The sequence below is a fragment of the Dipodomys ordii genome, unplaced genomic scaffold, assembly GCF_000151885.1.
Source record: "Dipodomys ordii isolate 6190 unplaced genomic scaffold, Dord_2.0 Scaffold78, whole genome shotgun sequence".
NCBI lineage: Eukaryota > Metazoa > Chordata > Mammalia > Rodentia > Heteromyidae > Dipodomys > Dipodomys ordii.
In genome coordinates this window covers 7513743-7524513 of record NW_012267294.1, presented here as the reverse complement: position 1 = coordinate 7524513, position 10771 = coordinate 7513743, and the positions used below count along the sequence as shown (strand labels likewise).

Below are 10771 nucleotides of genomic sequence, written 5' to 3'. Positions count from 1 at the left end.
ACGGTTCAAAGCCAGCCCTGGCAGGAAAGTCTGTTAGACTCTTATCTCCAATAAACCACGAGATAACTGGAAGTGGTGCTGAGGCTCAAGTGGTATAGCACTAGCCTTAAGCTGAAGAGCTGAGGGATAGTGCCCAATGCCCAGAGTTCAAGCCCCACAACCGACAGAAAACAAAACAAAACAAAAACCAAGTTGGCTTCATAGAAGTTGAGAGAAAAATGGTGGTCCCCAGAGGCTGTGGAGAGCAGGAAAGGGTGCTGGGGAGAGGTTGGTCCACAGGTTCTAGTTAGGTAAGAGTAAGAAGTTCTGGTGTACTATTGCATGGTAAGAGGGCTATACCATTCCCTAAATCTAGCATGTAGGAGATTGAAGGTTTTCACCATAGAGAAATAATAAATGCCTGAGGAGATATGTTCAACCTGATTTCAATAAAACATAATAGTATTGGTAACAGAATATAACATTGGTAACAGAATATCATACTACCCCAGTAATAGACATAATGCTTGTGATTTCATGTAGTAATTAAAAATAAATTTAATTAATAGTAAAATAAATTTAATTAGCATTCAGAAACTAAGAGAGCAACCCCAAACCCAAAGAAAAGATAAGCATTGAGGAGATGGAAATGCTAATTGAGCCCATTTGATCACGAGACCTGAAGGGATCTTTTGACCTGGAAAGATTCTACTTGCTAACCTAAACTGTCAAAATCTTATGACTTAACAATTCTTGACATTAGGTTCCCCAATGTAAACTTCAAACATGTCAGCGTATTCTCCGACTCCAGCCTTCCCCATCCTTCTCCTTCCCTGTTGTTCATCCCCCTGGTCATCAGGAGCATGGAAGATTCAGGAAAGGACCAATTGTCCCGGCAGCCCGCTTTCTGTTGGGCTACTCTGATTCCTCCTCCATGTTTGGACCAGCGCTCCTTGCCCGGGACTCACAAACCAAACAAAGTGTCTCCTGATCTCCCTTCTTCCCTTTGTTTCAATCGCTTTCTCCAGTAACGATTTCCATATGCTTATCGTCTTACCTCCCCAAAGAGGATTATTTTTATCCCCTCTCCATCCCAAATGACCTGATTGGATCATAGGAAAAACCATTTACTCAAACACGTGACAAAGAGCTTCTAAAGATCCCAAACCTCTTTTCATTATGTGTGATGTCCCAGGGCAGGGATGAACAGAGAGGAAGTGGCTGGATTTAAGAATAGCTGACAGATGGGTCAGGAGAGTCTGGACTGAGGGAGCAGGTTGAATAATCGTATGAATAAACTCGACAGTCTAACCTCGATCTCCAGATAGAGCCTGCGATCTCTATTTTCCTCCAACCTGGTATTTATTTTGTCATCTCGAGACTGGCCTCCCTCTCTTCAAGGTGGTGACATTAGTGCTCTTTATTACGGCTTGTCCTGGGCCAATTTTCTTCAGCTGTTGCTGAAACTTACTAAAATGCCAGATGTCAAGTTGGAAACACGAAACCCCAAAAGAAGGTCGTAAATCACAAAACCCAAACCATAAAAAAATATAATAAAATACTCTTAGTGTTGTGCTCTGGCGCTTCCCAGCTCAACTCTCCTTTTGTCCACCTCTCTTCAGGCTACCATGCTCCTCCCCATCCCGAAACCTAACCAAATCCCCCTTCTTTACAGAGCCAGGGGTGATAAGCAACTCAGCAGCATCTCACCCCAGGCTTGGCTCCTTGCATTGCAGATTCTGAGCAGAGCACCGGGTCCGACTCTGAGGTGCTCACGGAGCGCGCTGCCTGCTCATTCGGCGGTCACGCAGAGCTGGTCCCTGGAGCTGCCGGACCCGTGCCTGCCGCCATGTCATCCATGGAGGAGATCCAGGTGGACCTTCAGTGCGCTGATCTCTGGAAGAGGTTCCATGATATCGGGACCGAGATGATTATCACCAAAGCAGGCAGGTAAGACACTTCTTGCAATGGCCAAATTCTGAGAATCAACGGTAGTCGGAGCCTGTGTTCTTCCCTGCCTCCTCCGCATCATGGGTTTCTGGTCATCCTGGTGAAGCTGTAGCATCTTCTGCTCTCCTATTTCAGCCATGACTTCTTTTTGTGTTCATTGTGATTTTGCCACTGTCCTCCAGCGTTCAAATCTAAATGACCACCACTCCACAGTTTCTTTTTTTTGCAAATATATTTCAGCTACTCCCAAAGGGTCTAGGTATCCTAAGAGGCCGAAGATAGATCATCAAAGCAAGTGTTCCCAAACTTCCCTCTCCAGTCTCAGGAATTGTTCTCCCCAGTCAACAGCTTACGTCTTCTAGGATGACTAGAACAACCAGACACATAGTAAAAATTGGGCTTGGTGAGCTTTGGAGACCTGCTTCTTGGCCCAAATATCTGATTGTTGGCTTGAAATTATGATAACACGTTGACTGTGAGCCATATGCTTGGTGGCTCACGCCTACTCAGGAAGCTGAGATCCTGAACCTCAGGATGGAGGTTCAAAGCCAGCCCTGGGAAGAAAAGTCAATGAGGTTCTTATCTCCATTTAACCAACCAAATGTTAGAGGTGGAGATGTGTCTCCAATGGTAGAGCAACAACCTTAAGTGAAAGAAGCATGTGAACGTGCAGGGCCTGAGTTCAAGCCCCAGGACCGGTGTTACCCCTATACTTGTGGATCTCATACAAAACATAAATAGGTAAATACTAGGATGATAAAAAAAAGTTAAAATACATTTTCTCTTGAAATAGTTTTCAATAAACCACTTCTTTGTTGTCATCATTTTATTCTCCATAGCTAGGTTTCAGTTTCCATTGCCAGGTATCTATTCTATGTGAGACACTCATGTATATATTTTATTATATATTAATAAATATGCATATAAATATATTATACATAAACCTATATAATAAGTACTATATAAGCATCTATATAGTAAATTTTTGTCGGTCATGGGGGCTGAACTCTGGGCCTGGGTGCTGTCCCTGAACTTCTTTTGCTCAAGGCTAGCACTCTACCACTTGGGCCACAGCACCACTTCTGGCTTTTTCTGCTTATGTGGTGCTGAGGAATCAAACCCAGGGCCTCATGTATGTAAGGCAAACACTCTACCACTGAGCCACCTTCCCAGCCCCAAGTAAATATTTTATATATAATATCATTTAACTTTACAAGACCCCTGTGAAGGACTCCTGCGATCACAGGATAATAATAATCATGCTACCTACAAACAAGGGAGCAAAGACTAATAGTTAATTAACTTGACTAAGTCACTAACTTAGTCATGGGGTAGTAAAATGTAGCACCAGAATTCAACACCAGTCTGTGAGGCTCTCAAGTCATGCTCTTAAAAACTATTTATGACTGCGCTTCTAAGAAATGGTTGTAGTTTTTGCTCTTTTGGGTTCAAAATGAAAACAATTTACCTGACACTAAATTTGGGTTATAGTTTTGATTATACAAGAGTGGTCAATTGAAAACCAGCTGAACAATTCTCTTTGTGCTTTCAAAGCCAATGTCTATAGACTGACAAGTTGTGTGAAGGGAAGAGATCTACCTCACTGCTCATAGGTTACTTCCATGAATACGGACGTGAAAGGGGAAAGAATGCTTTTGTTGGGTCATCTACCCACTCAGTAGGATGCAAGCAAATCTGAGATTTTGGCCTGTTCCCTTTTCTCCTGAAACCCTCTTCCTTCTTTATATTTCATTACTAAATCAGTCCACCCGTAATCTCCTTAAATAAAGCCACTTTGAAAGAGAACATCTTCTAGGGCTGATTCTTTCTTGTCACTTGAGCTTTAGGGCTCTTACCTCATTAAGGCCTGGAAGAAAACAAAACAATTCAAGCAAAACGTTTTCATTTGAAAAGTTTTGCTCCTCCATGATTTATTCTGCCCACCTCTGTTCCTACAACTTCTTCTAGAGGCTGAAGAAAAGCGACTTCTTTCCTAGCACAGATAAACTTGGTTTCCTCATCAGTTGAATTGGAAACCTTTGCTTAAGTTTAGAACCTACGATTGTGACTTGTCTCAGGTGTTGCGATTCCATCTTAGATGATTCAGGAGCAGCTCAGAAGCACGTGGAGAAGTTCTACTGTTGATGAACTTCATTCCTCCTTTCTCATTGCCTGGCTGGTTTCTTCTCCACTTTCATTCTTACGCAGCATTATTTTCCATTTGGATTCCCATTTTCACTTTGCCCTATGTAGCTTTCGATGTTCTTTTTGTTTGTTTGTTTGTTTTTTTAAGTTCTCAGTTACCGTCTGTTTCTCTTCACACTCCAATCCTGTTGGTTCTGAATGAAGACTGTCTACACAATCAAGTTTTGAATCCTCAGTGTTTGCATGCAGCAACACAATCTCATAATCAGTACCACGGACAGAGGCGGTGGTAGGGATTCTTGGGTTTCTGAGACAAAAGAATTGCCCTACATTGTACCCATAAAATTAAAACCAAACACAACACACTTTTATGAACTATGAGTAATTGGCTTTTCCCATTAGAATGTTGTAAATTCTCATGTATTAAAATGAAAGTGTTTTTTCCCCCTAAAATCTTTGGCAAAGTTTTTGGGAGAATTAAAATTTACATGTAGAATTTTAAAGCAGGTCAGCACATTACAAATAATCAAGTCCTTTTGCTTTGGGAGCTAAATGATTTATCCAGAGTCATACTGCTCATTAATTTTAGAGCTTGAGCATTGGGAAGAGACAGGTAGCATTTTACTCAAGGTATATAACTGTTCCAGACAAAATTGTTATTAAATTAAAAATAGCAAGTCTTCTCCCTCAGGGAGTCACTCAGACAAAACAATCAATTTCCTTCACTACAATGCAGGCTTATAAGACAAGGCAATTGTAATTCATTGTTATTAAAGGGAATTATGGGTTTCTATTTAAATGTATAGAACAAAGATTTCATTTTTTTAAAAAAAGAATTAATACATATCAAAGTGTTCATCATAGTGGGTGTGTGATAGCTAACCATCACATTTCATTAGTGCACCATGAGACTAAATTAAACTTGTGAGGTCAGGGAGAGAAATACAAAACAACATGCCAGCATCAGACTTTGTGGAGCAATGGAATAGGGAAAAATAAATAGTTGTGTATTATTTTTTGCAATTATTTAAGGATAAGCTGGATGCTGGTGGCTCATGCTTATAACCTAGACTACACAGAAAGCTAATGTCTAGAGAATTATGATTTGAAACCAGCTTGGGCAGAAAAATCTGAGGCATGTCATTTCTAAAACAACCAGCACAAACCAGGCTGGAGGCATGGTTCAGGTGGTAGAACAAGTGATCTGGGAAAGTACAATGCTCTGAGTTTAAACCCTAGTACTGACAACAGCCCCAAAAGAGAATCAGCCATATCCCCATTAGAGGTTGATGGTCCTCTTTGTACCCCTCAAAATATGGTCATGTCTCTGACTCACTGCCAGGGGACCATTGCTTTTGGGATTGTATTTCCCTAAGAGAGTGGCGAATGAATGACCTGCGCAGACAGCTCTCAGATCACTAGCCACCATACACTGAGGTCAGCCTATGGTCTGTGGTCATGAAATGGAGCAAAGCCAATTAAGCCCTATGTAGATCAAACCCATGACCTTGGCCTCATTAGCACCAGCTCTGCCCAGCTCTCCTAATGAGCCCCAGATGCTTAAACATAAAGCGGCATTTTGTGTCCAGGGGCCTTAGAGCATAGAGGAGGGCGATCCACAGAATTGGGCACTTTTTCTTGTTCTTTTTTAATGTCTGGCTTGATGTAAAAGAGGTTGGAGGTTTTCTGCTTTCTGATGGCTAAGGAAGAATGGTGAACCTTATTCTCCACTTGCTGAAACTCAATCCTTCTTTGGGGCTGTTCCCACCCTCGCCTGTCTTCAGTCATGAGTGAAGCTGTAAAGCGCCACATCCTGACCTCACTCGCTTTGGCAAGTTTAACAAGCCATTGTGGTAAAACAAGGTAGTGCCCGGAGGCCACCAGTCCATTTGGTCTCCCCAGCCCCCCTTCCTCTGACACATAGATCGACAGCCTGAGAACTCACAGAAATTGTTGCACGTTTATACAGGGAGGGAAAAAAATAAAACAACATTTCATGGCCTTTCTTTTGGAGATGGGCAACACATTCACTATGTAAATAAAACAACAACTTCTCATTGGGATTATTTTTAGAATGGTTATTAAGAACTCAGTCCAAAATATTTTAAAAAATCACTGTGATAAGTTTATTATCTGCAGTAACAAATAAGAGTAACGTGTTATTGAGTCAACCTTTCAGATCATAGCTACTAGAAAATGTACACAGGCACATATATACTGACATATACACATATGTGTCGCATAAAAGATGAATTAAATACCCGAAGCAGGGGATGGTACAAGCTTCTGGAGTATATGGATTATCAAATAAGTTTTTAAAAAAACTGTGCCAGCACTGGGACTTGAACTCAAGGCCTGAGCTGATGCTCTACCACTTGAGTCATACCTTTACTTCCAGCTTTTTTTTGGTAGTTCATTGGAGAAGAGTCTATTGGACTTTGCTGTCCAGGCTAGCTTTGAACTGTGATTATCAGATCTCAGTCTCCTGAGTAGCTAGGATTCCAGGTGTGAGCCACTGGCACCTGGCAGGAAAAACTTAAGAAGAAATGCTAACTCACAACCCAAGGCCCCACGGCACATCCTACAGTGATATTTTGCAAAGCAAGAGAAGTATCCATCAACTTAAAGAAGTTGAGGTCACTGGACCTTGAGATGCTCAGAGGACCTAATTCGACACCCTGAGCCTTCCTTCTGCTAACTCCTCTTCCTCTGCCTCACTCACTACCTTATTCACCCTCCCAGGAGGATGTTTCCTGCCATGCGAGTGAAAATTACTGGTCTTGACCCTCACCAGCAGTACTACATCGCGATGGACATTGTACCCGTGGACAATAAAAGATACAGGTAAGGATAAAACCCTGCTATGGGGGCTGGTCAACACCACTAACAACCTCAGGATCACTATTTAAACTTGTGTGATGAAGCATTTTAACAGTGTACACTGTACAGGGAGCCAGGATGATGGTATGTTAATGGCCAGTGGTAGAGCACCAGGCAGGAAGTTGTGAGTAAATGTAGGAAATTGTGGCTTAGTGAGTCGGGTCTTAAAATCCTCTTTGCATCTCTGGACGAAACAAGGTTTCATAGTGTCTCTAGGGCAGCAACCATGAAAGGGATCTTGGGCCTGAAATTAATTCAATGAGCACGGAGGTGAGTAACATATGGAAGGATTTGGCTACCTGATGGGGTAGGAGTTACTTTGGAGTTGGAAGGGAGAAGTGGGCCAGGGCTGAGTACTCAGTCACACCTCTGATAGGATCCTGGAAATGATGGACAGGAACAGCAGGAAAACTGGGAGAACCTCAGGAAGAACATTGATCTGGGCTTTCATTTGTGGTTCCGAAAGTGTGCTAAGTGACTTTTCCTTTAATTTATGAAAAGCCAGTGGAATTTGTGAGTGTGTGCGCGCATATGTGTGCACCAATACTAACTAGCCCTTAAACTTAGGGCCTTAGATTCTCACTTGGCTCAAGGCTAATGCTCTACCACTTGAGCCGCATCCCCACTTCTAGCTTTTGGGTGGTTAATTAGAGGTAAGAGCCTCATGGACTTAGCTGCTTGGGCTGGTTTTGAATCTTGATCCTCAGATCTCAGCCACACAAGTAGCTAAGATGATAGGTGTGAGCCACCGGCACCCAGCTTGCTGATGGAATCTTTAAATCTCTTGGATGGATTATACAATTCTCTTGTCAGACAAAGTTGTGGCTTGTTTGATCTCTGGAGATCTCCGTGGAATCAGTGAGTTGTTTCTCGGATTTGAAACAGTGAAAATCTGAGAACTTAAAGCCTGTGACTTTTCAACTGGCAGATGGGGTGCAGGAAGTGAGGAGCTGAGAGGGCTTGGGAGCATTGTGAGATGTGGACTGTAGGACTTAGGAGGGAAGTCACTGGTCTGTGTTAGAAGATCCAGGGACCCTGGCCCTCTAATCTAGGCGGTGTGCCTCCCTCTGGCTGCCAGGACCTAGGATCCTTGTGACCCGGAGAGCCAGGAAGCAAAGAAGTGTCAGTCTGTGGCGTCTGCCCTGAGCTCCCTGAGAACATGGGGAAATCTGTAAAACCCACTCCCATGGCTTCTTCGGGGGAGCAGCGGGCCCAGTGAGGAAGGGCAGACCATTTTTATCAAAGAAAAAAGCCCCCTCGGTGGGAAGATTTGGTGGCGTTTCTGGGAATGCCTGGACTAACTCAGAAAGGCCCCAGAACTCTGCCTCCCAGCACAGAAACAGTTAACCAGAGAACGGCTCATGGCTACCTTTTACAGGACAATATGGGAGATGTTTTTAATAAGGAACAAGATCCCAAACAAGTGGCCAAAGGGATAATATGGTTTGCATTTGGGAGGTGAAAGGTTGCCGTAAAATACCTTTTCCTTCGCTAGACACGTGGATTCAGGATTGGGGTGTGCGGGGGCGGGTTTGGGTGGGGGGGTGCATGGCAAGGAGAGGGAGAAGAAAGGAAAAGGAGTGTGAGAATGTTCTCTGGAGAGCTGCAGCATGATCTTCACCACGGTCTGCCCTCCCCCAACCCACTCTGCCCTCCTACCCCCAGCCCACCCCATCGCTTGCCTTTCCCCCTTCTGTTGGTCCCACCAACAGCCTCTGTGTCCTTCGGTCCCCTTCCCATCCTTGTCATCTTGTTGTGTCTCCTTATTCCTGGCTCTACTTGTCCCCTGGACCTGCCTCTTTCTCTCTTCTCTCTCTGAGTCAATCTGAATCCTCCTCTCTCCTTTTCTATCCCAGATATGTATATCACAGTTCGAAGTGGATGGTGGCTGGCAATGCAGATTCTCCCGTGCCTCCCAGGGTGTACATACACCCCGATTCTCTGGCTTCCGGAGACACCTGGATGAGGCAGGTGGTCAGCTTTGACAAACTCAAGCTGACCAACAACGAATTGGACGATCAAGGACATGTGAGTGCCACAGTCCCCCCTGCCTTCCTCCTTCTCCCCCTTTTTCTTGTAGTGCTCACCAGCTCCTGGCCTTTTCCACATAGATAAAATAAGGATTTCCGTGTCACTTGAAGTCTTCCTAAGTAAGTGAGCATAAAGGGTTTTTTTTTCCTCCCCTCCAGTTATATTTCATTCATTGCCAACCTAACATTTAGCAAACATCTGCTCCATATCAGCTTATGTTTATCGAACAAAGTCCTTCTGAACCAGAAATTACAGCCTTATCAGGGGCAAGACAGACAGAAGGCAGATGAAGCAGAAGAAATCACAGCGCCTATTAGACTCACTTAGAAGGGAACAGAAGGGAATGACAGTGGGAGCTGACTGGTGAAGAAATTTATGAATTGATAACGGGGGAGACGAAATCTAACGGCTTTGCAGGTATAATCCAAGCAACTAGTGTTATTAGTTTATCTCTGGTGATAAAACATGTGCTGAATGGTCACCCAATGACAGTATCTCTACTGGAGAGACTAAGGACATGAGACTGTCACTCCTTTTTGCTTTTCCCCTCAAGAGAAAATGACAGTATTTGGAGGCAGTAAGAACACACATTCCACTCGTGTGACATAAACAAATGTCCATCATCTCAACAATGAGCACAAACAATAGTGTGTAAAACCTAAAGTCAGCCTGGATCCGTGTTGAAAATGCAAATGATGTGTCTCAGGGCAGAGGCACTGAGAAATGCTTTTATATTACCTGCTGGTACGAAAGCAATCATTTGGCATTTTTTTTTTTGCATTAAAACAAATGCACGACGTCACCACCCCTGCTAGGGCTAGCCTGGTATGTGGTTCCACACAATGCTATCTGAAGACTCACCACTCCCCCACCATGGATGGCTGTGCAGACTTCCTGCTTCCTGTCCTCTTCTGATGATGCGTTGCCAGGTGACTCGCGTTGCACGAGAGCTTGAGAAGACAGGGAGACCTAACCCAAAGCCTCTCCTTCTCGTTTCAGATCATCCTGCACTCCATGCACAAATACCAGCCCCGAGTGCACGTGATCCGGAAGGACTTCAGCAGTGACCTCTCGCCCACCAAGCCGGTTCCTGTGGGAGAGGGGGTGAAGACATTCAACTTTCCCGAGACCGTGTTCACCACCGTCACGGCCTATCAGAACCAGCAGGTAAGCGGTTACCTTGGGAAGCATCCTGTGCGTCCACGCTCCCAAGTCAGCCTCGTGTCTCTCCATTCACGATCTCTTCTACCATGTCCTGCTCAGTGAGCCTCGTAATTCAGAATTCCTTTGAAAGGATTGAGGACTGCTCTAGACCTTGTTTTGTGCCTGAACTTTCTCCTGTATCCCTCTGCCAGGCCGCGGCAAATCAGCTGAGAGCCTCTCAAACTCCTTAAGGAGCATGACTTCATTTGCAATTTCAGACGAAATTTGCCTCTAGCTTATCTATAAGCTCTGTTTTTATATCTGTAAGATGTTCATTTTCTAAGTATTTAGTGTGAAGTTAATATGTTTCAATAGAAAGAGAACTGATTAATGTATTGTTTTCATTAATTAAAGAAGAGATTTAGTTGAGTGAAAGATACATAAGCAAATAATGGTCATGCAGCGGAATACTTCAGTGACACACTGAACAAGGTCTTCCTTCTTTTCCTTCCTTCCTTTCCTTCCTTCTTTTTCTTCCTTTTCCTTTCTCCCTCCCTCCCTCCCTCCCTCCCTCCCTCCCTCCCTCCCTCCCTTCCTTCCTTCCTTCCTTCCTTCCTTCCTTCCTTCCTTCCTTCCTTCCTTC

General features: G+C 43.9%; 1 protein-coding gene across 1 annotated transcript in view; it reads left to right on the top strand.

The window, feature by feature from the left end:
- The first annotated feature begins 1720 nt into the window (after positions 1 to 1720).
- Tbx15 (T-box 15) overlaps positions 1721 to 10771 on the top strand; it is a 37285-nt gene continuing 28234 nt past the window's right edge. Inside the window, exons 1-4 of the mRNA XM_013024677.1 lie at positions 1721 to 1929; positions 6817 to 6918; positions 8811 to 8982; positions 9985 to 10152. Of these exons, the coding sequence (XP_012880131.1) occupies positions 1829 to 1929; positions 6817 to 6918; positions 8811 to 8982; positions 9985 to 10152 (543 nt within the window). The 5' untranslated portion in view covers positions 1721 to 1828. The remainder of the gene's footprint in view (positions 1930 to 6816; positions 6919 to 8810; positions 8983 to 9984; positions 10153 to 10771) is intronic.